Below are 24,271 nucleotides of genomic sequence, written 5' to 3' on the forward strand. Positions count from 1 at the left end.
CAAAAGATTTGAACAGGAAATCTGAATTATCCTCCTCATCACCCATCCCTAAACACAAGCAAGTTTCAATGATAGGCTTGTAAAATTGTTAAAATTTCGTTTTTAATTAAAAAAAAAAAATGAGTAAAAATCTCAACTGCTTTTGATTTATATAATCTTATGTGTTTGTGTGTGTATATTATATACACCTATCTATATATATATTACATATGTATGCTTGTGTGTGTATATTACATACACCTATCTATATATATATATTACATAGGTATGCATGTGTGTGTGTGTGTGTGTGTTTATGCAATGAGTATAAGCAATAATATGAAAGCCACAAAGACAATTGAGAGATGTTGGCTGGAGATTAAGGACAAATTTAACTCCATTTTAATCAGTCTGAAGTGGGATACAGACACTAGGTTTAATCTGTAGGAAGATCCTAAGACAAACACTTAGACAAATATATGAATGTACAGATAAACCACACATAGACACACACACGTGTGTATATATATATGTATATATATATAGACAGAAACTAAAAGAAGTTCCCTATCATATATATACATATATATATATCATCATCATCGTTTAACGTCCGTTCTCCATGCTAGCATGGGTTGGACGGTTCGACCGGGGATCTGAGAAGCCAGAAGGCTGCACCAGGCTCCAGTCTTATCTGCCAGCTGTAGAAACATTGCCAGATAAGACTGGAGCCTGGTGCAGCCTTCTGGCTTCCCAGATCCCCAGTCGAACTGTCCAACCCATGCTAGCATGGAGAACGGACGTTAGACGATGATGATGATATATATATATATATATATATATATATATATATGATAGGGAACTTCTTTTAGTTTCTGTCTACCAAATCCACTCACAAGGCTTTGGTTACATATACATACACACATATAAAATATACAAAGATATACACACAAACACACATATTTATATATACATGTATGTACATATACATGTATATGTGCACAGCCATTCTATGGTTTCACTTTGCTTTTAGCTGATTTTTTTTTTTCATTCTATGTCAACCACCAGAAACACCAACACTTCTACATTGGTTTTTTCCATTTCACTTCTTCCATAGTGATGTAGGCCACCACTCTAAATTAACAATTGACTTGGGTTTTTTTTCTTTCTTTGCGTGTGTGGTAAATCTTTTTCAAGAATGAGTTAATTATCATTTCAAATAACAAAAAAGAGAGACTTCTTCACTGGAAATGTAAATTGGAAACAATGGCAGAAACTGCAAAATCATTTAATATGAATAAAGTAACTGTCTGAACAATTAAAAAGAAACCAAGAGAAAAATCAAAGCCGGTTTAACCAGTGGTTTTTTCCAACTACATTAAAACATAAACATACACTACACCTGTATAGGAGGAATACAGAGACAATGGAAAAAAGGTTTGTTATTTTATGCAGAAGATAATGCTGAAGTTATAACTGTATATATCTGTATAGTTACCAAATCCACTCACAAGGCTACAGTAGAAGACACTTGCCAAAGGTGCCACGCAGTGGGTCCGAACCCAGAACCATGTGGTTGGTTAGCAAGCTACTTACAACACAGCCACTCCTGAGCTTGCTAACCAACCACATGGTTCTGGGTTCAAACCCACTGCGTGGCACCTTTGGCAAGTGTCTTCTACTGTAGCCTTGGGCTGACCAAAGCCTTGTGAGTGGATTTGGTAACTATATATATATATATACATATATTTAAAAATGCATACACACAGATGATTATATTTATTATTCCTATTATTTCATCATTTCAATAAATAATTCCATAAATTTTGTTGTTGCTTTAGTGCTTTCTTTTTTATCTACTTCATTTCACACAATTTCAATTTGCACAGTGGTTCACAGGGCAACAGTATACATATTATATATATATATATATACCAGATTTTAAAGTGTATAAGGAACCCTCTAATTCTTGGAGCTTACAATTTGGAAAAAAGGTTTTGTAAGGGATTATAATACTATCCAAGTATAAGAAACTCCCATATTTTTTGACAAAAAATATATTCCTTATATATGTTAAAATACGGTGTGTGATTGTGTGTATATATATATATATATATATATATATATATATTTATACACACGCTTCTTATGCTTCAACAACATCCTCGGATATTTCTCTCTCGGTTTTATATATATGTATGTGTGTATATATGTGTGTGTATGTATGTATGTGTATGAATGTATGTGTATATATATATATATATATATCATACTCTTTTACTCCTTTACTTGTTTCAGTCATATGACTGTGGCCATGCTGGAGCACCGCCTTTAGTTGAGCAAATCAACCCCAGGACTTATTCTTTGTAAGCCTAGTGCTTATTCTATCAGTCTCTTTTACTGAACTGCTAAGTTACAGGGATGTAAACACACCAGCATCGGTTGTCAAGCGATGTTGGGGGGACAAACACAGACACACACACATATACATATATACGACGGGCTTTTTTCAGTTTTCGTCTACCAAATCCACTCACAAGGCTTTGGCTGGCCCGAGGTTATAGTAGAAGACACTTACCCAAGGTGCCACACAGTGGGACTGAACCTGGAACCATGCGGTTGTAAGCAAGCCACTCCTGTGCCTATATATATATATTATACATTTTGCAAATATATGTGTATATATTCCAAATGGAGTTGATAAGATTTACAACCTTCTATGTCAATAAACCACTACTGTTCCTAAAAGTTGTTTTTATACACTCTATGGACTGCTCAAAGCTAACTTCCTACACATTTACATATTACTATATATATATATATATATATATACTATTCACACACACAAACATATATATATATATATTCTTATGACATTCTGTTTAGTGGGTTGCTAATACTCCTTGTCTTTTTTTTTTGTTTTGATTACCTAGCTGTTCTATCATCTGTGCAGCATCCTGCCCTGAAATGATTGAGCTAATTCCAATATTAACATATCCAAGTATTCCTAGTTTCCATAGAAGAAATAATTACCTGTTCCTCTCATCAAAGACCTATAAACCCAATCGCACTTTATATTCATCAAAATAAGAAATTCCTGTCCCTTTTTAAACCTCGAAAAATTTCACTACTGGTGATAATGATAATGATGATGATGACAATAATAATAATAATTGGCACAAGGCCAGCAATTTTGAAGCGGGGTTCAGTCCATTAAATCAACCTCAACAATGGTAACTGACCCCAAAAGGATGAATGACAAAGTTGACTTCTGCAAGATTTGAACTCAGAAGACAAAGAACTGGCGCAAATAACAAATGAATTTTGTCGAATGTCTGCCTACCCACCACCCTAGTAATAATAATAATAATAATAATAATCCTTTCTACTGAAGGCACAGGGCCTGAAATTTTGGGGGAAGGGGAAAGTCGATTACATCACCCCCAATACACAACTGGTACTTATTTTATCAACTCCGAAAGGATGAAAGGTAAGCTGACCTCGGCTAAGCATTTTGCCCAGCATGTTAACGATTCTGCTTGCTCGCTGCTTTAAGAATAATATAATAATAATAATAATAATCCTTTCTACTGAAGGCACAGGGCCTGAAATTTTGGGGGAAGGGGAAAGTCGATTACATCACCCCCAATACACAACTGGTACTTATTTTATCAACTCCGAAAGGATGAAAGGTAAAGCTGACCTCGGCTAAGCATTTTGCCCAGCATGTTAACGATTCTGCTTGCTCGCTGCTTTAAGAATAATAATAATAATAATAATAACAACAACAACTGTAGTAATCATAAAAATAATGGTAATGATAATAATAATAATAATGATGACAATGAAGAAAATGTGATGAAATTTAAAAAAAATAAAATAAATGGAATTTAATTACATATTTTCTTAGGAGGACTTTCTAATTGCTCACACTCCTCTTCTTCATTAGTTCCTTCATTTGAAATGAGGGTAGCGAGTCGTTTATTTACAGGTGGAATGCAGTTTTCATTTGAATCTTCAGTATCAGTCAAATCTGGATCGTCCTCTGTCAACTGCACCACGTCTTTCTTATCCTCTTCTGTTTTGATAGCTATAGGCACTGGATCTTCGGAGTCTTCAGTTTCCGTCTTCTCACACTTGACTGCATCTGTAGACTCAGCTTTTGCAGAATTGGCGAGTTTCTCGCGATACACGTCTCGTCTGGATTTCTTACGCTTCAACAACATCCTCGGACATTTCTCTCTCGGTTTCGTATTTACAGACTTCAGAACGAAAGAGAAGCCGGAGTACTCTGGTATGTCAACATCGAGTAGCTGGCAGACTCCCTTCATCACTCTGTCGACATATGCATTGATGCGTAAGTCACAAAGACGATCGAGTGGCGTTGGCTGTAGGTTAACGAGAATGAGTTTACCTCCGTTTTTCTTTGTTAAAACAGGGATACGTCCACTTGGTTTAATCTGTAAGGAGGTGCCAAGACAAACGCTCAAATCTGCAAGTCTGAAATAAACGAAAACAATAAGATACTTAAAAAATAAAAAAGAGAAAAAAAAAAGAATATCTTTAGCACCATTTAAAGGAACTTAGTAAAAGCAAAGAAAAACCCAAAGATTTGATGAAAGGAGAAAATATCAATCCTTTAGTTTCCACATTTCTACTGAAATACACTGACTTTGTTGCAATTAATTTAGAAAATAACTAAGAATTTAGTAAAATAATTTTACCATCATTACCAGGCAAGGTTGGCAACGGCCACGAACGGATGGTGGCACGTAAAAAGCACCATCCATTCGTGGCCGTTGCCAGCCTCGCCTGGCCCCCGTGCCGGTGGCACATAAAAACCACCATCCGATCATGGCCGTTTGCCAGACTCATCTGGCACGTAAAAAGCACCCACTACGCTCACGGAGTGGTTGGCGTTAGGAAGGGCATCCAGCCGTAGAAACATTGCCAGATCAGACTGGACCTGGTGCAGCCTTCTGGCTTCCCAGACCCCAGTTGACTTGTCCAACCCATGCTAGCATGGGAAGCGGACGCTAAACGATGATGATGATGATTAAGTTAGTGTTTGCAATGTAAATTAACAGTGAAATTTTTATTCAAGGGTTTAATTTAGATCCCTTTAAACCTGGTCTCAGGAGGGGAGTATCAAAAGGGTTAAGACAAATATGATGGAAAGACCAGGAAGCTAAATCACATGACTAGGATAATGTACTGCCAATGTAGGTTGGTATTAAAAGGGTTAAACTACACAGAGTTAAAAATCACTGAAATAGTAGCACTGTCTGTAAACTCTTCATCATCATCATCATCATTTAGCGTCCACTTTCCATGCTAGCATGGGTTGGACGGTTCAACTGGGGTCTGTGAAGCCAGAAGGCTGCACCAGGCCCAGTCTGACATTGCAGTGTTTCTACGGCTGGATGCCCTTCCTAATGCCAACCACTCCGTGAGTGTCGTGGGTGCTTTTTACGTGCCACCCACACAGGTGCCAGACGGGGCTGGCAAACGGCCACAATTGGATGGTGCTTTTTACGTGCCACCGGCACGGGGGCCAGGCAAGGCTGGCAACAGCCACTATCGGATGGTGCTTTTTATGTGACACCGGCACGGAGGCCATTCGGGGCGGCGCTGGCAATGGACACGGTCGGGTGGTGCTTTTTACGTGCCACCGGCATGGGGACCAGGCGAGGCTAGGGTGTTCTGGTCATTTACCAAGAGACTTTTGCTTACTTTGCAGAAACCTCCCATCAAAAACACCTTAACCAAAATATTGGTTTCAAATTTTGGTAGAAACTCAGCAAGTTCAGAAGAAGGAGAAGTTAATTAGATCAACCCCCCAGTGCTCAACTGGTACTTATTTTATCAACCATGAATGGATGAAAGGCAAAGTCAGCCTCAGCAGACTTTTGTCTGTCTTTACACTCTGAGCTCAAATTCTGCTAAGCATTTTGTCCAACATGCTAACAATTCTGTTAGCTTGCCACCGTCCTTAACCAAAATATTGATTATTTACATTGGTAGAATAAGACTGGATTTAGGAAGAGTAGTGGAGCTGACACCGATACTTTACTTTTCAATCCTGGAACGATGATTGGCAAAGTTGATCACACTGGAATTTGAAGTCCACAGAATATATATTGCAAGACTATATAAAGGTGATGGGGTAGGCTCCACTGGTCAACTGACCATTCATATACGTAGAAACCTGGACATGTTTTTTTTCTTCAATAAAACAGGAAGTTGCTCTTCTCTCTATGCTACCAATGTTCAACAAAGAAAAAGGCCTCCAGCTTAGGATGATATAGGTAGGCATCAGTGTTGTTAGAATGCAAACAGCCAGAATAGATGTTCCAAGGAATCTTACCTGATGCTCTTACAGTTCTGTGCTAAACCATTGTCTTTGGATTTATACTTTTTTTAGTGACCCCCCAAAAGGATAAAAGCAAAGTTGACCAAAATAGGATTTGAACTCAAACACAGAAATTTGGGGCAAATAGCAAGAGAGGTATTTGATCCTCTGTTCTAATGACTCTACCAATTTACAGTCTTTGAAATTTATAAGACTCAAACTAAACACTGCCATCAGCAATTTGTGTGAGGAGCACAGAAGACACAAGAGAATGGGGGAGAGACATCACAGAGTGGGTGATAGGAGGAGGAGGAGACATAACAATTAATCAAAAGAGAGAGAGAGAGAGTATGGAGTGAGTGATGAGAGGAGAATGTATTGAAATGAGAGAATGGGAAGATGATGAATATCAAAGAGGAAGATCAGAGGCACTTCAGAATAAGTGATGAGTAGAGGAGAGACACAGAAAAGGTGATGGGAGGAGGAGAGATATTATATGTCCTGTCTTTTACTTGTTCAATCATTGGATTGCAGCCATGATGGGACAACACCTTGAAGAATTTTTAGGTAAATGAATTGACTCCAGTACTTTTTTTTTTCCGTTTTTCAAGTTAGATACTTAGTCTAACAATCACTTTTTGCTGAACTGCTAAGCTACAGGGGATGTAAATATAGCAACACTGGTTGTCAAGCAGTAGGGGGTACACAAACACACACAAATATATATGTGCGTGCTTGTGTGTGTGTGCGAGCCATGTACAGGGACGCTATTAGTAAGGTGAGGGTTGGCAATGAGTACAGTGAAGAATTCCGGGTAGAGGTAGGGGTCCACCAAGGTTCAGTCCTCAGCCCCCTCCTATTTATCATAGTTCTCCAGGCAATAACAGAGGAATTCAAGACAGGATGCCCCTGGGAGCTCCTCTATGCTGATGACCTTGCTCTAATTGCCAAGTCACTATATATATATGTACACACACACACACACACACACACACACACACACACACACACTGCTTGAGGAGACCTATTGAGTCAAGTACATCAACATCAAAAATCAAATGGAAATTGTATTTGTGATACCTGTGCCGGTGGCACATAAAATGTACCATCCGAACATGGCCGATGCCAGCGCTGTCTTGACTGGTTTCCGTGCTGGTGGCACGTAAAAAGCACCAACCAATCGTGGCCGGTGGCACATAAAAAGCACCCACTACACTCACGGAGGGGTTGGTGCTAGGAAGGGCATCCAACTGTAGAAACACTGCCAGATCAGACTGGAGCCTGGTGCAGCCTCCTGGCTTCCCAGACCCCGGTCGAACCGTCCAACCCATGCTAGCATGGAAAACAGACGTTAAGCGATGATGATATATATATACACACACATAGTGGGTTTCTTTCAGTTTCTGTCTACCAAATCCACTCACAAGGCTTTGGTCAGCCCAAGGCTATAGTAGAAGACACTTGCCTGAGGTGTCATGCAGTGGGACTGAACCCGGAGCCATGTGGTTTGGAAGCGAGCTCCTTACCACACAGCCATGCTTCAGAGAATGAAAATAATGAGGAAGAGAGACATGTAATAGACAACAAGAGGAAGAGAGGTTGGCGTAACAGGTGGAGGGCAGAATACATCTAGCAATGTTCATGGGGGTGGTGGTGGTAGCAAAGACAGGGAAATAAGAGAGCATTTTCTGTGAGTGAGAATTTGGAGCATGATGGTAGAAATTCCTTGCTATTCAATAACTTTTGGATGTGGTCTAGGATGTTTTTTTAATTTTTTTTAGCGTTATTATTGCCAATGTCTTTGGTCATTCAAAGAATTTAGCAACAAAAACTATTCAAGATTTAGTGATTAAGAATTTTTTTGAAAATGGATTACTTTGCTTCCGTGTTGGCAGTTTCGAGATCATCTTCAGGTAAATTATCTTCCCAGTCCAATATTGTGTCAGTCAATTGGCCCCTGAAATAATAATAATAATAATATGATTTCTTTTATTAGCTACATGGGACAAAGACATGGAGGACAATATCGAAGGATGAGTTACAGAACACAAAAAAAAAAACAAAAACAAAAAATACAAAAACAGGTAGGGTTTACATCGATGAAAGAGAGATACTATCACATTAATGGGTATAAGAGAGGATATATAATAGATATTAGAGAAATAAATAAATAGAATCTCCAATGGTGGGGCAGTCCACTTTGGGTATTCTGGGGGTAAACACCATGCAAAAACCTCCAGATTACTCTGCTATCCCCAAGGCATGGGAAAGTGCCCTCTTCCAGTTTCTTTCCTCCTGCTTGGAAAAGCATATTCAGGGTCAGTCAATTTGGTCTCCTTAGTCTTGCCACTGTCAATCACCTTTTCATAAGCATACTAAATGGCAGCACCTCCCTCTCTATCCTAACCTTCCTCTTCAAATGATATTTGAAGAAATTGAGGTGGACTTGGCCAGATAGGGAAATGCCTGTCTTCAAACCTTTCATATCTGTCCACCACATAGCCTCTCTTGCTACAGACACAGTTTCTGATCTTTTGTCTTGGTATAAAAGATGGGCTACAGCAAATATTCTGCTCAATACCACAAATTTGCTTGTTAGTCGCTTGACCTCAACCAGTTGAGCATGTCCCTAAGTGGCTGACGATATGTGCATCTCTGATCATGAGCAGACGTAGCAGAGGAGCATCTTAGCAATGTGTTGAGAGGAATTCTTTGAGATTTGAATAATTCCCACCGTTTTTGTTCATCATCCTTATTCAGGGACCTCTTGAGCTGGATGGGCTACTGGACCTGAAGAAAATTCTAACCGGACCCCACCTATGAAGTCCCCATGTTGTGTACATATGGTTGTGATGCTTCTGCCTGTTGTAGTCTTATCAGATGGGTAGTTATGATGGGTGTATTAGGCTTCGTATATTTGCACCCTAGTGTCACTTTGATAGCATGAGCTGCTCCCATCATCATCATCGTTTAACGTCTGTTTTCCATGCTAGCATGGGTTGGACGGTTCGACTGGGGAGCCAGAAGGCCTCACCAGGCTCCAGTCTGATCTGGCAGTGTTTCTACAGATGGATGCCCTTCCTAACGCTAACCACTCCGTGAGTGTAGTGGGTGCTTTTTATGTGCCACCGGCACAGGGGCCAGAGGAGGCTGGTAATGGCCACGATTGGTTGGTACTTTTTACATGCCACCGGCACAGAAGCCAGTCAAGGCGGTGCTGGCATCAGCCACATTCGGATGGTGCTTTTTTTTATGTGCCACTGGCATGGGAATCACAATCACAACCTCCGCTCAACCCTCATCTTGATGTTGATGTACCTGACTCAATAGGTCTCCTCAAGCACAGCAGGTCGCCCTATGATCCAAGGTACTTCTGAATGGGCTGTGGCCTGCTATGCGAAACTGGTGCAGGATACAGCTGTGAACCCACCCTACCTGCCGGGTCCTCGCAGTCACAGCACATCTCCAGAGGTCTCAGTCCTTCATCATTGCCTCTGCGAGGCCATACATATATATACATGTGTGTGTATTGTGTCTGTGTTTGTTCTTCCCCACCACCGACGCTTAGAAACGGATATGTGTGTGTGTGTATATATATATATGTATGCTTTTCAAAATGTGACCTCGTGTGTACCGTTGGCGATTTTTTTCCCCTGTCTTCCCTTCTCTGGATCTTTCCTTCTCCTATGTTTCCGACGAAGAGCTCCGCTCGAAACGTTAAGCCCTCCTTCTTTCCTGAGCGTTCAATAATACTATATCTGTTCCACGTCCTCACGTTGTTGTGTTTTTTTGTGCTTTCTCGTTTGGATTAACTATATATATATGTATGTATATATATTTGTGTGTGTGTATATATATATATATATATATATATATATAATATTGCAGAAAAATGGTTTTAAATTTCGGCACAAGACCAGCAATTTTAGGGAGAAGGGGCTAGTTGATTAGATCGACCCCAGTTCTTGGAACTGAAGAATGCCGCTTATATGATGGTGACACTAGTTTATGAGTGCATATCAACTAATGATGTAAACATCACTGACAAAAAAAAAAGTGTTTCTCAAACTAATATATCTTGTGATATTTGTTCTGCACCTAGTTACATAAGACTCCCTTGCCCCCATTTCACTGCCAAAATACAAAGAACCAGAGACTGACCGTTGGTAACATTCCCCACCAAAAAACAAAACAAAAAAACCAGTAACCAACAGCACTAAGTCACCGTTTGCCATGAGTGTGTCAAGGGAGATAATCTGCTCAGTCTCATGGTTTTATCTCAAGCCACCAATGAGGTTATATATCGCTAAGTTTTCTTAAATATATTCTAAATTAATAAAAAATATTATCCATCCCCCCACCAAAGGTCTGTATGTAAGCAATATTGAAATCCTATATTTCCTCCTATCCTCATCGATTGTCTGGGTATATAAAATTTTACATTTACACGAAATGTTTAGTATATGATGTTTGTGCATATACATTTGTAGCATAGGAGATTGAAATGATAATCTGGATCTTTTCGGTTTGAACGGCAGTTTTTTCTAGCGGTGTCATATGAAATTGTCACCCATAATTATGACCCTAATATCGAACTATTGCATGTCAATCTGTTTTAGGGTCAGGGTTAGGGGGAAGGGTATTTTTTTTTCTTCACAAATATAAATAAACCCAATCTGTTTCTTAAACGAGGGACATATTCATACGGCACAGAATGGTATTTACCTCAATACACGTCATTGATTGGTTGAAATAGCAGAAATTGAAGAAAAAAAACAACAAATATCTTACAAACTATAGAATTTTCTCAATAAAGCCAAGAGAAAAAGATGTTTTATAAACACATTCTACCAGTATGTGAAGTTTAAAATTTTTTAGTTATCTAGAAATTATGTTAAAAATTTCCGTTCAAACCCAAAAGATCCGATAATCTTTATGAAAACGTTGTTTAGCTTTCATAATTTACTACTGTGCTGCAAATATTCCATATCAATTACATTTATTTAAGTTTTGTAATGATACAGAGCTACAACATCCCTTTGAATCTACCTTTAAAAATTGCTCCTCTCTCTCTCTCTTTCTGTTCTTGCTTGATGGGTCTGGGGTCATCCCAGATTAGCAATCTCAGAGGCACCATTGTGCATAGAGCTGATCAGGTTCACCAGTGCCCCCACCCCCACCCCGCCAATGTTGGCGATCCCATGCCAGCTCTTCTGCATCCTCCAAGGTGATGTTGAGTCTTTGGAGATCTTCTTTAACCATGTCCAGCCACCTGGAGTGGGGCCTGCGATAGGGATTCTTCCAGCCTGCAGCTGCTGTTGAACAAGACTAAGGCACTGTTACGATGATGTATCTTCAGCTCTTCGTTTGAAATGCAATGGTACCATCTGATGTTCTCGATGGTCCTCGGGGCTCTGCTATTGAGGTCATTGATCCTCTTTGCCAGGGTCTTTATGAGGTGGGGGGGACATGTTTCTGCTCCATAGAGGAAAGCTGAGGACCGATGCGTTGTCTTCGGGGAGATAGAACAGTGGCACCAAAGGGGTTTCTATCGGGAGTACATAACATTGGCACCCAGAGCACATCTGTGGTTAATCTCTGGGGTCAGGTCTCCATCTTTGGTGAATGTGGTGCCCAGGTAGATGAAGGAGTGGACAAACTCCAAGATGCTGGGGCCAATATGCATCACTACCATCATGCATCAGCTTGGTCTTCGCCCAACTCCCCTGAAGGCCATGCTTTGCTGATTTCTCTCGGTATATGGTCAGTGCGTCCCTGAGCAGGTCAACTGAGTTGCTGAATAGGGTGGCATCATCTGCATACTCTAGATCAGTAAGGAGGTAATTCCCAAATTTATTCACCTTACTTCGAGCTGTGCGAATTATACTGGACTGACTTGGTGCCTCAACTCAAGTACCTAATTCAACTGAATCTGAATTATTTCTTAACTCGCCATACATGTATATGTACATACATACATATATATATATATATATAAAATATTATTAGAGACAAAACCACTATTTTGCAAAACAAACAAGGAAAGACTTAATCAATACATAAAATTTTAATAAATAGTCAAAAAAACCGCCACTACAATTGTTTCTTGTCTTGATCGACAATCTTCAGGTGGACTGCCAATAATTCAGTTTCAAATTATGAAGAATACATAATTTGAAACTGAATTATTGGAAGTCCACCTGAAGATTGTCGATCAAGACAAGAAACAATTGTAGTGGCGGTTTTTTTGACTATTTATTAAAATTTTATGTATTGATTAAGTCTTTCCTTGTTTGTTTTGCAAAATAGTGGTTTGTCTCTAATAATATTTTATATATATATATATATATATATATATAATAAATAATATTAGGGTAATAAGAATTATAGAAATTATTATTATCAGTGGCCTAGCACAAAAGAAATAGTCAATAGACTATACATTATCCACATAAAAATATCGCTGCTATTTCTAGCAGGTCAAGTAATTAACTCGCCTGCAAATTACATGCTACATTCTTTATGGAAAGAAAGAAAGATACACTCAACACTGTATTCTTCAATTTACAGAAAGACAAGGTGATCATGGCGGGAATATCTTTGATTATAGGTCTGCTGAATGAGAACCTAGGACCTACGTTTGGTTAACTCCTGCCCACCCCTGTTGTAATCACACATGCACACAAAAGATAACATAATCCAAGAGGGTACAGCAATGACATTTACCTGCAAATTCCTCTCATTTTCATCTGTAAACAATAATCACCTGTATGTTTCAAACCCATTGTTGGTACTGACGACTCACTGATGTACTGAAAAACAATAATAACAACAACAATAACAATCCTTTCTAGTATAGGCGCAAAGCCAGAAATTTGGGGGAGGGGGATAGACGATTACATTGAACCCCAATACTCGACTGGTACTTAATTTATTGACCCTAAAAGGAAGAAAGGCAAAGTCGACCTTGGCAGAATTTGAACTCAGAACATAGCAATGAGCAAAATACCGCTAAGCATTCTGTCCAGCGTACTAACGATTCTGCCAGCTCACTACCTTAACAACAACAACACCAACATCACAAATAACAACAACAACAATCCTTTCTACTATAGGCACAAAGCCTGAATTTTGTGGGGAGTGGAGGACAGTTGATCACCTCGGCCCCAGTACTCAACTGGTACTTAATTTATCAACCCGGAAAGGATAAAAGGCAAAGTTGATCTCGGTGGAATTTGAATTCAGGTGGCACGTAAAAAGCACCATCCGAATCGTGGCCGAAGCCAGTGCCGCCTCGACTGGCTTCCATGCTGGTGGCACGTAAAATGCACCAATCTGACCATGGCCGACCCCAGCCTCGCCTGGCACCAGTGCAGGTGGCACGTAAAAAGCACCCACTACACTCACGGAGTGGTTGGCGTTAGGAAGGGCATCCAGCTGTAGAAACATTGCCAGAAAAGACCGGAGCCTGGTGCAGCCTTCTAGCTTCCCAGATCCCCGGTCGAACCGTATAACCCATGCTAGCATGGAGAACGGACGTTAAATGATGATGAATGTAGCGGCAGATGAAATACTGCTAAGCATTTTGCCTGGCATGCTAACGATTCTGCCAGCTCGCTGCCTTGATAATAATAATGATTTCAAATTTTTCCACAAGGGCAGCAAGTTTGGGGGGGAGGGTATGAGTCAGTTACATCGACCCCAGTGTTCAACTGGTACTTAATTTATCAACCCCGAAAGGATGAAAGGTAAAAAATCGACCGTGGCAGAATTTGAACCTCAGAACATAGTGGCAGACGAAATACTGCTAAGCATTTCGTCCAGTGTGCTAACGTTTCTGCCAGCTTGCTGCCTTAATAATAATAATAATAATAATAATAACAACAATGAGCTCAAATTTTGCCACAAGGGCAGCCATTTTAGGGGAGGAGATGAGTTGATTACATCAACCCTAGTGTTCAACTGGTACTTATTTTATCGACCCTGAACAGATGAAAGGCAAAGTTGACCTCAAACAACAACAACAACAACAATAATAATAAGCATGGCTGCAGTCTAATGACTAAAACAACTAAAAGAAATAAAAGAAACAAATAAAAGCTTTTACCTGGATATAACATTTATCGCATTCCTCAACGAACATATTACCATGAAGCTCAGCAAGTCGATTGCGTGGAAACCCTGAACGTAAATGCAGACCATCAATATTCTGGCTGATCACAAAATGGACAAAGCCTGCAAAAAAAAGAAAGAAAGAAAATAGAAACAAAAATGTTTTACAGTTTTATATTTAAGAGATGAGGAATTATTTGTATTATTTACATTATTTACATTTGACAGATATTTGTCCTCATCTTGTTTATTGTTAACACAATGTTTTGGCTGATATACCCTCAAGCCTTCTTCAGGTGTCTTGGGGAAATTTCGAACCTGGGTTCTCATTCCTAAGGTATTTTTTGATGTTATTATTATTGTTCAGGTCACTGCTTGGAATCGAACTTAGAATCTTGGGGTTAGTAGCCTGCGCTCTTAACCACTAAGCCATATGCCTGCAGGCTACTAACCCCAAGATTCCGAGTTCGATTCCAAGCAGTGACCTGAACAATAATAATAACATCGAAAAATACCTTAGGAATGAGAACCCAAGTTCCAAATTTCCCCAAGACACCTGAAGAATGCTGGAGGGTATATCAGCCGAAACATTGTGTTAACAACAAACAAGATGAGGAAAAATATCTATTGAATGTAAATAATGCAAAAATGTTTTACTTAAAACATAAAGTTTGTCTACTTTATAACTTTTACAATGGTTTTCTCTTTTAATTCTTAATAAACGATTATCATCATCAGCTTATTTTTAAGAATAAATTTATTAAAGGAATGGAAAATTCTAAAGCCTTACCAGCTTTCTCAAGAGCCACCAGGGCCATGTGTGTTAGAGTTGGTTTGGCACTTTCGAATGTTATATCAACTTTAGGTTCCTCTCCACGCATTTCCAGTGTCCAGACTCCTGTTTCAAGAGAACCAAGAAGTCATTAATTATTGTCATGTACAACATACAACTACCATGACTTACCTTTATTCATCACTAACTTAAAAGCTGCATTCCATGTAGACTTTTAAGCTAGCTCCTGTGGGGGGCTAATTGGGCCTGTGGCCCCAAATTAAGGCAACTTAAATAGCATGACTATAATATGTCTATAATGACTATATGCGCCAGTGGTGTTTGATTAAGGTTAAGAGTGGATGAGAATTAATTCTGCAATGCAATCATTCTATTCTTCCAATCCCAAGTTGATTTCCAACTGTTGGCCAATTTGCCCCAGAAGTTCTGAGATCGAAGTAAAATTAATGAAGCGAACGTCATTTATCTCCCCCTTGATTTCTGACATCATCTGAAAAACACCAACCAAGATGGTGTGAATCAGCCAAGCTTTACCTGCTAGAAATAGCAACCCAAATGCTTTTAAATCAGATCCCAATGCTGGATGTTCAAGAACCAAAGGAAAGGCAGATTATCAATCCTGGGATTATCCTGATTCCAAAAAGGTATAATGTGATTATGTAGAGCGAATGTAGACTGAGATGCAGGGTCCCAGACGGACAGACAGAATTTCACTTTTATTCTTATAGATTTAATGTCTACCTTCCATGCTGATATGGTTTGGACAGTTTGACAGGAAACAATGGGTCCCAGGACCACATCGTGCTCAAGTGCCAACTTTAGCATGGTTTTTATGGCTGGACGCCCTTCATAAAGCCAACTACTTTATAGCATGTACTGAGTGATTTTTCTGTGGCACCAGCACCAGTGAGGTCACCATGCAGCCTGCAATATTAAGTAAGATTCCCTGTGACTGAGAGGGAGTTGCTCACTTAACAGAAGAGAATGAGTAAGTGACTGGGATGGAGCTGGAAACAGATAGAAGTAATGGTGATGAGGCTTCAGGGTGGACGCTCAAGCTATGAAGTAGAGGTCAGAGGAGTAGAGCAGAAAATGTGGGTGTAAGGGAAAGTAGGTGATGGTTTAGGGAATGAATATAATGATGAACAGATGTAGGAGGGGTAGGTGACAGCTGTAGAAAATGGGTAGGTTTGAGGAGCAGATGTAGCGAACAGGTTGTTCTGTGAAAGTATTCCTGATAGAACTTTTTCACTTCTATCAGTTGGAATGGTAACTTTTTCTACAGCATCATAAATTTAAACCAAGAGTTTTGATTCTATCAGCAGCTTTAAATCGTTTATCTTTTCCTTGTTTCAGTCATGAGACGATGGCCATGCTGGGAGGCACCACCTTCAAGGATTCCAGTACTTTGTTTTTGAACCTGGTGCTATCGGACTCTTTTGCTTAACTGCTAAATTACAGGGATGTAAACACACCAACACCGGTTGTTAAGTGGTGGTGAGGGACAAACACAGACACAAAGGTACATACATATATACATACGATGGGCTTCTTTCAGTTTCTTATTTCTTTATTGCCCACAAGGGGCTAAACATAGAGGGAACAAACAAGGACAGACAAAGGGATTAAGTCAATTACATCGACCCAATCGAAAGGATGAAAGTCAACCTCAGTGGAATTTGAACTCAGAACGTAACAGCAGACGAAATACCGTTAAGCATTTCGCCCAGTGTGCTAACGTTTCTGCCAGCTTTGCGCCTTTCAGTTTCTGCCTACCAAATCCATTTACAAAACTTTGGTCAGCCTGAGCCCAAAATAGAAGGTACTGTTCAGTGGATGTGAAACTGAAACCATATGGTAGGGAAGCAAACTTTTTACCACACAGTCATGTCTGCACCTTAAATACACTTCATCACTGGACTCTCCATGAAAATGGAACATCACTGTACTGATTACACGGAACAAGTATAGAACGTAGGGTGATAGCTGGGATGTATAGTGTTGAGATGAACATATGAATACATGAAATGAAGTGTGAACCAAGAGATGTTGCAGTCATTTTGTTGCTAAACCTGTTTTATATATTATACAAGCAGGATTGATTAGAAACTTTACAGACTGCACTGGGTGCTTTTCGTGGCATTGGCAATAGTGAGATCACCAAGTAATTTATAAGACAAGATTCTTCAACCGAAGTAGGTGTGGAATTAAGAGAGGCAGGTTTGTGCTAGGTGTTGAGAAGTTAAAGCATGATAGGAGGACAAGAGAAGGTGTCATGCTACAGAAGAGAGATGCACGGCTACTCCAGCAGGAAAGGGAGGAATGAGATGGTGTTGACAGGGCATATCCTGAAGGTACCAGAAAGTGGAGGGTGGCGAGCTGGCAGAAACGTTAGCACGCCGGGTGAAATGCTTAGTGGTATTTTGTCTGCTGTTATGTTCTGAGTTCAAATTCCGCTGAGGTCGACTTTGCCTTTCATCCTTTCGGGGTCGATAAATTAAGTACCAGTTATGCACTGGGGTCGATGTAATCGACTTAATTCCTTTGTCTGTCCTTGTTTGTCCCCTCTATGTTTAGTCCCTTGTGGGCAATAAAGAAAAAAGGAAGTGGATACAAAGAGGATAGAAAAAGAGAGAGTTGGGTGGGTGGGTAAGTTTGTGAGAGTGTGAAAGGAGAGTGACAGACAAGAGAGGATGTGAGAAGTGAATGCAGTATAGATGGAGGTGCAGGCAATGGTGAACCTTAGTTTGGTGGACTGTAAGGAAAATAGGCGTTAAGTCAAGGAGGAGGAGGAGGAAGTGATGGGTGGTAATATATAAAAAAAGGGGGGAAGGTAGAAAGTAGCAGTGTAATAAAACCATAGAGGAAAAATAGGAAAATGAGGTGGTGAATTGTGGGGAGGAGAGAGAGAAGGATGCATAGTGACAGAGATCAGAAGTATATTGGAGTACATAAAAAAGGGGTGTAGCACACTAATAGCAGACACAAGAGGGAGTTCAGGGGAAATACAGTGGGGAAGGATGATGATGCGAGTGCAGGAGGGATGGCAAGGTGAGAGGTTCCAAAAAATAGATGCCTTTCGGACATGAATGACCACAGGATTGCACCAAGAAAGTTACCCTCCAAGGCACAAGTCCGGGCAAGGTTGTTGATGGAAGACCAGCAGTCGCCCATGCATACCAGCCTCCTCTCTCCATGCCACTGATGTTGTCCAAGGGAATGGCAAAGGATGATTCAACTTGGCACCAGTGATGTCACAACTCACTTCTGCAGCTGAGCAAACTGAAGCAACATGAAATAAAGAACACAACACACAGCCCAGTCTGGAGCTCTAACTCACAACCTCATGATTGTGAGCCCAACACTCTAACCACTGAGCCATGTGCTTTCACAGTTACAAATAGGGGAGTCATCATCATCATCATCATCATCGTTTAGCGTCTGCTTTCCATGATAGCATGGGTTGGACGGTTCAACTGGGGTCTGTGAAGCCAGAAGGCTACACCAGGCCCAGTCTGATCTGGCAGTGTTTCTACGGCTGGATGCCCTTCCTAACGCCAACCACTCCGTGAGTGTAGTGGGTGCTTTTTACGTGCCACCGGCACAGGTGCCAGACGAGTCTGGCAAACGGCCACGATCGGATGGTGCTTTTTATGTGCCACTGGCACGGGGGCCAGGCGAGGCTGGCAAACGGCCACAATTGGATGGTGCTTTTTATGTGCCACCGTCACGGGGGCCAAGCAAGGCTGGCAACGGCCACGAAAGGATGGTGCTTTTTACGTGCCACCGGAGTGCAAAACATATTTACCTTTAGGTCCCCTGAAGTCTGGAATGCCAGCAGATGTACTAATACCGGCACCAGTATGGAATACAACATGCTTGCTTTCTCGTATCAACGTGGTAAGTTGTAAGATTTTCTCTTCCACTTCAGCATCGGTATCGAACTTTTCTGGAATTCCACATTTTCCTTTATTCGCATATTGGGACAGTCCAGCAGCATAATTGACCGACATAGAGAGTTCCTAAGTATTCCTGCAACAGAAACAGTGAATATAAAGATTATGTAGGACAAAAATGGTAAAAAAAAAAAAAAAAAAAAAGTAAATAATACTGAATTCCAACATCAACACAAAAAAAAAAAACAAAATTTGCTGGTTTCACATGAAAAGCACCCAGTACACCCTGTAAAGTGGTTGGCATTAGGAAAAGCATCCACCCATAAAAACCCTGTCAAAATAGAAAATTGGAGCCTGGTGTGGTCCTCGGCCTTACCAGCTCCTGTCAAACCATCCAAACCCATGCTGGATGTTAAATGATGAATTATGGTTAACTCTTTTTCCCCCCAAGTAATGTCAACTGGCCCTCATATTGCACTGCTTTTTGGATAGTTAACATAGCTCTCAGCTGGTGTACAGACTTCACATATTTAAGTTTATGTATCACAAGTAGTGAACATTAATATCATTTTATCACTGGTTTGCTACATTTCCAAAACACACACACACACACATATACATATATATATATTTTTTTTACTACCCACAAGGGGCTAAACATAGAGGGGACAAACAAGGACAGACAAAGGGGTTAAGTCGATTACATCAACCCAGTGCGAAACTGGTACTTTATTTATCGATCCCGAGAGGATGAAAGGCAAAGTCGACCTCGGCAGAATTTGAACTCAGAACGTAACGATAGACGAAATACTGCTAAGCATTTAGCCCGGCGCGCTAACGTTTCTGCCAGCTCGCCGCCTCTATATACATATATATACATATATATAGTGTAGTGGTTACAGTGTTGGGGTTGCAACCATTGAGACTGTGGTTTCAATTACTGAACATGGTGACACATTGTATTCTTGAACAAGTCACTTCATCCCACATTGCTTCAGCATATCCAGCTGTCGCATCCTTCCAAGTTCAGCTGGATGAAGAGTGGAAAGACCAAAAAGGACTGTTTGCTCATGACTACAAAGGCATCAGAAAAGAAAAAAAAAATCAGCAAAAGCATGGTACATACAACTAGATCATACTTGCTTGACTGCAAGTAACAGTTACAGTTTTATGTTAATATATATATATATATATATATATATATATATGTATATAATAATAATATATATATATATATATATGTATGTGTGTATGTGTATCATCATCATCGTTTAACGTCCGTTTTCCGCGCTAGCACGGGTTGGACGGTTCGACCGGGGTCTGGGAAGCCAGGGACTGCACCAGGCTCCAGTCTGATCTGGCAGTGTTTCTACAGCTGGATGCCCTTCCTAACGCCAACCACTCCGCGAGTGTATAATAATAATAATAATAATATATATATATATATATAAACACACACATAAGCACATATGTGCAAAACAAGGTGGAAAAAATAGTACTTGAATACCAAGGGCAGAGTAAAATACTATTTTATTAAAGCCAAATAAATCTTCAGAAACCGTTACTCAAGGTTTCACACAATCATTCACTGGACAGTTGTGATAATACAGAGTCTGAATAATCACAACTGTCTGATGGCAGCCACATGAAACTCTGAGTAACAGTTTGTAAGGTCATTTTTCAGAGACTGGGACTCTGAGCCATATATACACTCCGACACAAATCAGGATCATGACATACAACCACACTGCATCACAATTATTTTTTCTTCAACAGTACTTGTTCTGTTGAACATTATCCCAAAACTAATCAAAGAAAAAATAAAGGTCCCACAAATTTCAAACGATATCTGGATAAATTTCTTGAAGGCATACTCGACAAGCCACATCTTAACAAGGCTCTGGGAGCACAAAACTTGACATAAAAATACGACATATAAACCCATGTAGTAGACCTACAAACATGCAATTTTTAGCAAACTCTAGCAAGATGAATGACCAGGTGTACAAGGCTCCCTCTTTGATTCCCTAAATTAATATTATATGTGCTGCAAAGGTGTCACACTAATAATGCTGTCTGCACGATTTGAATTGATGACTTCATCGAATAGAGCTTTGATGTTTATTTAAATTAGCCCCACAAATACAGACCTAAGTACGGTCTTTTGACCGACTTTCTCTCAACTAAATACTTTGTCTGAACAATAAACTGGTGGAGTCGTTAGAATGTTGGACAAAATGCATTGCGGTTATTTGTTTTATATAGTGCGATGTTCCAATGTAGCCAAAGTCAATTTTGTCTTTCGTTATTCCAGTGTTGATGAAATGAATTAGCTGGCGAACCGCGATAGATTGATGGAATTGTTAAAACATTGGACATTAAAACCTTGCAGAGGTCAAGGACGTTTTAATTATGAACATCTGAAGCAGCCTTTTATATATATATACACACACACACACACGATTAGTTCTAGAAGAAAAAATAGATTTGACAAAGTTATTGGCGACAGGATAAAGGTGCTTAATTAAAAGCTCAAGTGATGCGATTTGAGAATGAACTCGTAACATTTCGAACTGTAAGAATAAGACGAACCAATGTTTACTCCATAGCAATAATTGTTTCGATCCCAAAATACTACAACAACAATAAACAATGCGATGATTAAAAATGACAAAAGACAAAATAAAGAGATCATTCTCTTTGTTAGGATTTCCAAACAAACACTCACTCTTTCCAAAAAACCCCAAATTTGACAAGTTCTGTTGAACTAGATTGAAAGCAAAAAAAATAATTAAAAACTATTTTTTTCCCCTCCACCGACACTATCAGGGATTTTGGAAGAATTGCCATATTTTGTTATAAAACATTAACTCGACAAGAATATAATAATTTAAAGGAAAAATAAAACGGAATAAGTAGAGAAATACATTTTAAGAGCAAACAAAAAACAGAAGATTGTTGAAAACGAAGAGCACCGAGTTTATAAAATAAAAAAACTCTACATAACTATTTAATATTTATATCAATTTATAATATTGCTGAGGGTTATTAGTTAATTAATTAATTACTTTAATTAAAATATTAAATCGTTTGTTTTGTTATTGTATAATTCTAAAATAATGTTAAGGTAAATTGATCGACGACAATTATATCGAGTTAATTAAAAACGTGTAGGTGGTTAAGACAAAGTGAAGTGGATACAGGTACACACACGTATATGTTTATATATATACGCGTTGTATATATATATATATATATATATATATTTGCATACATCAATGTTGATATGTATGTTACAGATGAGTGAGAAACTAAAAAAGTATGTGTGTGTGTATGTATGTATGTATGTATGTATACATACATACATGTGTGTGACAGATGAGAAAAAGGAAGGTATATATATATATATATTTGCATACATCAATGTTGGTATGTATGTTACAGATGAGTGAGAAACTAAAAAAGTATGTGACAGATGAGAGAAAGGAAGGGTATATATATATATATATATATATATATATATACGAGTTTCTAACGTGCAGCCAGAGTGAATGGATGTCATGTCAATATCAGATATCCTTTGTCTATCTATCTCTCTAATGTATAAATATATATATATATATATACCAATTAAGGACTAAACACGAAAAGTGTCAACATGCTAGATATATATATATATATATATATATATATTTATGTATATATACATGTCTCTCGCTCACTTAATCCCTCCATAAATATATATTATATTATTCCGTTACCAATTAAATGTTTAATTGCGGAGGTGGAGAGAAATTAAATTAAGAAGTAAAAGAAAAAAAGAAGCACTGTCTTCTTCTTTTAGAGAACTTATTATAAAAAGATATTCAAACAGATAATCGGAGTTGTGTGCGTCAAGTAGACCAAAGGGAGGGAGAGAATAATAGGTAGAAATGGTACCAGAGTTGTTTTGTAAAGCAGCAAATTATTCTAGAATATAAAGCGACGTTGTTGTCGGAGACACGTTGGAGAGAAACAAACAGGATAACCAGGAAGGTGATATTTGTACGCATGCGCTGTTTACAAACAGGAAATATGCAAATACGCAAGGAGAGAGAGAGCACCATTTTATACAATGATATTCTCACCTTGTCTTCAATCTTTTATTACCATACATACATATATACATACACACACACACACACATTTATATATATACGAGACAATTCAATGAACAAGGAGGAATAGTACACCCACACATTTTTCTGTTGTAACAGTACTATTACAATATATTTAATTGAAATCTGTCTGACATGTTTCTGCAGCATGGATGGATATCTCACAGTGTGGTTTTCATTTGGTTAAGAGTCTGTGCAGCTTTATTGCATACAGCGTTGGGGTTTGAAGCAAATTAAAAAGTATGTTGGTTTAGGGGGGGGGGGACGATAGGTTGCGATGGCAACGAATGAGGGAGGAACATTTAGAAGCCTGATCGAGTCGACCCTGTCATGACCCTAACGTTAAATTTGAATCATGACTACTAGATCCTAAACTAGGTCAGAGGTTATTTCGTCCATTAATTTTAATCAAATTAAAAAGGGAAAAATTTCAGAGATGGATGTTTATATAATTTACATATAAATATCAGCCTTCTTATCTATTCACTACATCATCATCGTTTAACGTCCGCTTTCCATGCTAGCATGGGTTGGACGATTTTGACCGAGGACTGGCGAACGAGATGGCTGCACCAGGCTCCAGTCTTGATCTGGCAAATTTTTACAGCTGGATGCCCTTCCTAACGCCAACCACTCCGAGAGTGTAGTGGGAGCTTTTTACGTGCCACCGGCACAGGGGCCAGTCAGGCGGTACTGGCAATGAGCTTGCTCGAATCTTTTTACACATGCCACCAGCACAGGTGCCAGTAAGGCGACGTTGGTAACGATCACGCTCGAATGGTGCCCTTTTGCGTGCCACCGGCACAGACTGGCAACAATCATGCTCGGATGGTGCTCTTGGTACCCTTCTAGCACGAGTACAAGTGCCAGTAAGGCGACGCTGGTAACAATCACACTCGAATGATGCCCTTTTATGTAGCACTGGCACAGAAGCCGATCAGCCTCTCTGTCAAACGATCATACTCGTATGGTGCTCTTTCAC

At 39.4% G+C, this 24,271-nt stretch overlaps 1 protein-coding gene across 1 annotated transcript; it reads right to left on the bottom strand.

Annotated features, from left to right (window-relative positions):
* Nucleotides 1-1,015: 1,015 nt before the first annotated feature.
* LOC115220471 (NAD-dependent protein deacetylase sirtuin-6) lies at nucleotides 1,016-23,179 on the bottom strand. Its single transcript, XM_029790600.2, has 8 exons — nucleotides 23,072-23,179; nucleotides 19,045-19,268; nucleotides 15,234-15,341; nucleotides 14,439-14,566; nucleotides 13,058-13,143; nucleotides 8,208-8,288; nucleotides 3,878-4,479; nucleotides 1,016-1,223 (listed from the first exon to the last, which is right to left on the bottom strand). Exons 2-8 carry the CDS (start codon nucleotides 19,247-19,249, stop codon nucleotides 1,195-1,197), a joined length of 1,239 nt encoding a protein of 412 aa, XP_029646460.1. The 5' UTR covers nucleotides 19,250-19,268; nucleotides 23,072-23,179; the 3' UTR covers nucleotides 1,016-1,194.
* Nucleotides 23,180-24,271: the final 1,092 nt, after the last annotated feature.

This window comes from Octopus sinensis, linkage group LG16, assembly GCF_006345805.1.
Source record: "Octopus sinensis linkage group LG16, ASM634580v1, whole genome shotgun sequence".
Lineage (NCBI taxonomy): Eukaryota > Metazoa > Mollusca > Cephalopoda > Octopoda > Octopodidae > Octopus > Octopus sinensis.